The 4,318-nt window shown below is 67.2% G+C and overlaps 1 protein-coding gene across 1 annotated transcript; it reads left to right on the top strand.

Annotated features, from left to right (window-relative positions):
- Positions 1–425: 425 nt before the first annotated feature.
- LOC122193678 (zinc finger protein 436-like) lies at positions 426–3,863 on the top strand (the record flags this gene model as incomplete). The annotated part of the gene is made up of 3 exons (XM_042894540.1): positions 426–975; positions 2,233–2,343; positions 2,443–3,863. Coding segments are annotated over 3 exons (1,923 nt in total), but the record flags the coding sequence as incomplete, so codon positions are not given.
- Between the last annotated feature and the right edge of the window lie 455 nt (positions 3,864–4,318).

Raw genomic sequence — 4,318 nt, 5'->3', positions numbered from 1 at the left:
CCCTAAAATATCGCTTATTTTCATAGAAATCCCTGTTTTTCCCCTAAAATATCGCTTATATATCATATATCGCATATATCGCCCCGCAGACGAGCAGTGCCCTACAGCTGCGTTTCTCTGCCGATGACGCGCACAGCGGCTGAGCGCTCGCCGCCCATTTTGGCAATTCGTTGGCAGATCCAACGCTTTTCCCACCCTCTTCATGCGCTCACTTTGATGCCCGGTGTTCAATCGCTCAGCAGAGCTGCTGTCAAAACCGCCGTCATCATTTGGGACGAACAAACAAACAAACAAACAAACAAACAAACATCCTTTAAGCTTTTTTTTTTTTTCACCCTTTTTTTTTTCTCCTGCTGTTACGCGGAACGCCGCCTGGGGGCGCTTGAGAGCAGCTCTCAGGAGACCCGGGTTCGAGTCCCCGTTAGCGAGCCGCACGAGTCGCGGTTCGCTGCTGTCCGCTGTCGCCGTTCCTCACCGCACGGCCGGCAGCAAAAGCGTTCAGGCCGCAGCCCCGCACCGCCGGCAGCGAAAGCGTTCAGGCCGCAGCTCCGCACCGCCGGCAGCCGCGGCGCCGCCTCGGCCGAGCGGAAAGACTCCATCCCCCAGAAGCCTCCGCATTTCCGCTCCGGCGGCCGCCGGATGTCGGGACGCTGCCGTCGTTTCCGTTTCCGCTCGGCCAGGCGCAGCGCGATCGCGGGCGCCTGGCGTTCGGCACCCGAGTCAGGCTCCGGCTGTCGGTGATCGGCTGTCGGCTTTGGGCTGTCGGCAGCCCGTTCTCGTTCTCTTCGCTCCGTCCGGCTGCCTTCCCCCTCCCCTCCCGCCTCCCGTCCCCTTCCCCGCGGTCGCGGAGCGCCGGCAGACCGAACGAGGCGGGGAGAGCCGCGGCGGAGCGGGGCGGCGGGGCCGCGGTTCCCTCGGGGCGGCGCTGGAAACATCGGCAGCGTTTTGTCGGGCCGCCATCTGCGATAAAAGCAGGTTTGATTCGCGATCGCGGTGGCGGCGTCCCGCAGGCCGCAGCGCCCCGAAGGCCGCGCCGTGCGACTCTGTGAGCCTCTATGGGTCTCTGTGGGATCTGCGGGGTTCTGTACGTCTCTATGGGGTTCTGTGGGGCGCCGCGGGGTTCTGTGGGGTGCAGGAAGCCCCCAGAAGGTGGGATTTGAGCCCAGACCCACATGGCGACGCGCTCGTCAGGCAGCACGCAGCCCAGCGCCCGGCCCACGTTGTTCCTGTGGGGTCTGTGGGGCTCTGTAGGTCTCTGTGGGTCTCTATGGGGTTCTATGGGTCTCTATGGGGTTCTATGGGTCTCTATGGGACTGTGTGACTCTTTATGGGGTTGTGTGGGTCCCCACAGGGCACTGTGGGTCTCTATGGGGTCCCTATGGGTCTCTACGGGGCTCTGTGGGGCCCTATAAGTTTCTGTGGGTCTCTATGGGGTTCTGTGGGGCCCTATAAGTTTCTGTGGGTCTCTATAGGGTCTCTGTGGGGCCCTATAAGTTTCTGTGGGTCTCTATGGGGTCTCTATGGGGCTCTGTGGGGCCCTTTAAGTTTCTGTGGGTCTCTATGGGTCCCTATAAGTTTCTGTGGGTCTCTGTGGGGTTCTGTGGGTCTCTATGGGGCTCTGTGGGGCCCTATAAGTTTCTGTGGGTCTCTATGGGGCTCTGGCGTTTCCCATTGGCGCCGTTCTGCGCCTGCAGGAGCCCTGAGCCGTGCGGAGGGGGCCGTGTGTCTCAGCGGGGAGGAGCGGGCGCTGCCGGAGGCTGCGCAGTGATCGCCGTGCCGCGCCGCCGTGCTGCAGACGCAGCCATGCGTGGCCGCGCCGGGCGAGCGCTCGGCTGCCTTTCCTCCTCCTCGGGGCGCCGGCGGCCGTCGGAAGGAGCGCTGCCGGCGGGGCTGCAACCAACGCAGGGCGGGCGGCCGCGGGTCGACATGGCAGCGCCGGCAAAGGCAGCGCGGGCTTCAGAGCTGCGGGTCTGCGTGCTCAGCGCTGCGCCCAAAGCCCCGGCGCGGCTGCAGGCAGGCAGGCAGGAGTGGCGCAGGAAGGACGCGTGCCGCGCTGTGTGCGGAGCCGTGTGAGGCTCGCCGGGTGCCGCGAAGGCAGCGTGTGTCAGCCGGGCTCAGCCGGGCCCGAGCTGCGCTTTCCCGGTGGGGAGGTGCGCGCGGTGCGGCTGGCGGGCAGGCGGCCGTGCCGGCGCCGCAGAAACGCTCTCCGCTCCCCTCTTTGTGTCCACGCAGGTCCGCTGCCTGTCCCCAAAGCCGCGGCGATGGCCCTGCTGGAAGGAGGGGCTGAGCCCTGGAGCCCCGCCGCGTGCGGCCCCGAGGAGACGGCAGGAGAGCTCGGCCCAGGTGAGGCGGGGAGCGGGAGCCGAGGGGGGCGTCCGGAGCCACCGAGGCCGGGCAGCGCTGTGGCGCCGTGTGCCGTCCTGGCTTCCCTGTGTCGTCCAGCAGGAGGTGGGAGCGCAGCGGGGCAGGAGGCCGAGCGGCAGAGCGGTGCGTGCGAAAGGCGGAGCGGCAGCGCGTCGGCGGCAGGAAGCAGCAGGGACGAGCAGGGCGGCCCGGAGCGAGGAGAGCCCTGCAAGGAGCCGCCAGGAGAGGCGGGCAGCGAGGAAGCGAGCCGGGAGAGCAGGCAGGAGCCGCGTGAGGAGCCCAGCATCGCCGCAGAGTGCTGCCTGCGTGCAGAGGCGGCGCCGCACGAGTGCCCCGACTGCGCCAAGCGCTTCCGGTGGAGCTCCGCGCTCGCCTCCCACCGCCGCGTGCACACGGGAGAGCGGCCCTTCAAGTGCCCCGACTGCGGCAAGGCCTTCAAGAGCCACTTCGGCCTCCTGCGCCACCGGCGCGTCCACACGGGGGAGCGGCCCTACGGCTGCGCTCTGTGCCCGCGCCGCTTCGGCAGCAGCTCCCACCTGAGCCGCCACCAGCTGGTGCACACGGGGCAGCGGCCCTACAAGTGCCCCGAGTGCGGCAGGAGCTTCGCCGCCAACTCTGACCTCACCCACCACCGCCGCATCCACACCGGAGAGCGGCCCTACGAGTGCCCCGCCTGCGGGAAGGCCTTCAAGAGCAACTCGGAGCTCGTCCAGCACCGCCGCTGCCACACCGGAGAGCGGCCCCACAAGTGCCCCGAGTGCGGCAAGGCCTTCAAGAGCAACCCGGACCTCAGCCGCCACCAGCTGGTGCACACGGGGGAGCGGCCCTACAAGTGCCCCGAGTGCGAGCGGAGCTTCAGGAATGCCTCCAACCTCATTGCGCACCAGGCCGCGCACAGCGGGGCGGCGCCGTACGGCTGCGCTCAGTGCCCACGGCGTTTTCAGAGCCGCTTGGAGCTCAGCCGCCACCGGCGCCTCCACGGCGGAGAGCGGCCCTACGCGTGCCCTGCGTGCGGGAAGGCCTTCAAAAGGAACTCCCACCTCGCCTGCCACCAGCGCACCCACACCGGAGAGCGGCCCTACAAGTGCCCCGCCTGCGGCAAGGGCTTCGCCGGCAGCTCCGACCTCACCGTCCACCAGCGCATCCACACGGGGGAGCGGCCCTTCAAGTGTCCCGAGTGCGGGAAGAGCTTCAAGAGGAGCCCCGACCTCATTTACCACCAGCACGTCCACACGGGAGAGACGCCCTACAAGTGCCCCGAGTGCGGCAAGGGCTTCCGAAGGAGCTCCAACCTCAGCTCCCACAGGCGCCTCCACGGAGGCCGAGCGCAGCAGTGCTGAGTTGGTGAGCGGCTCCAGCGGCAGCTGCTGCCTCCTGGCCTCCCACAGACGCACAGCAGAGCCCAGACTTCACTGCCAGCCTGACAGCATCGCTGCCTGTGCCCCGTTCCCTGCTCTGCTCGTCCTCCGAGCAGCAATTTGAGGGTTTCCTAAGGAAAAGCAGCTGTGTGTCTGTGCGCCGCGCGTTGCTCCCAGCTTTTGAGTGCACTGAGGGGTGAAAGGGTGCGGAGAAGAGCAGCGCCGCTCCGGGAGCTTCACTGGGAATCTGGGGGATGGAGTCTTTCCGCTCGGCCGAGGTGCCGGGGGGGGGGGGGGTGGGAGCTGCGGCCTGAACGCTTTCAGCGACCCCACAGGGACCTCAGGGACCCCACAGGGACCGATAGGTGCCCCATAGGAACCCATAGGGCCCACAGAGACCTTCAGAGACCCCACAGTGACCCACGGGACACCATAGAGCCCCTTGGGACCCCATAGATCACCCCAGAGACCCCATAGATCCCATAGGACCCCACAGTGCCCCATGGAGAACCCACAGTGACCCCAGAGACCCCATAGAGACCCCATAGAGCCCCATCGAGCCCCATAGGACCCCATAGAGCCCCATAGGAACCCAC

The sequence above is a fragment of the Lagopus leucura genome, unplaced genomic scaffold, assembly GCF_019238085.1.
Source record: "Lagopus leucura isolate 7727_CA_CO unplaced genomic scaffold, USGS_WTPT01 32855-0_obj-0_obj, whole genome shotgun sequence".
Classification (NCBI taxonomy): Eukaryota; Metazoa; Chordata; class Aves; order Galliformes; family Phasianidae; genus Lagopus; species Lagopus leucura.
Note: the sequence above shows the minus strand (reverse complement) of the source record. Positions and strands in the feature narration are given on the sequence as shown.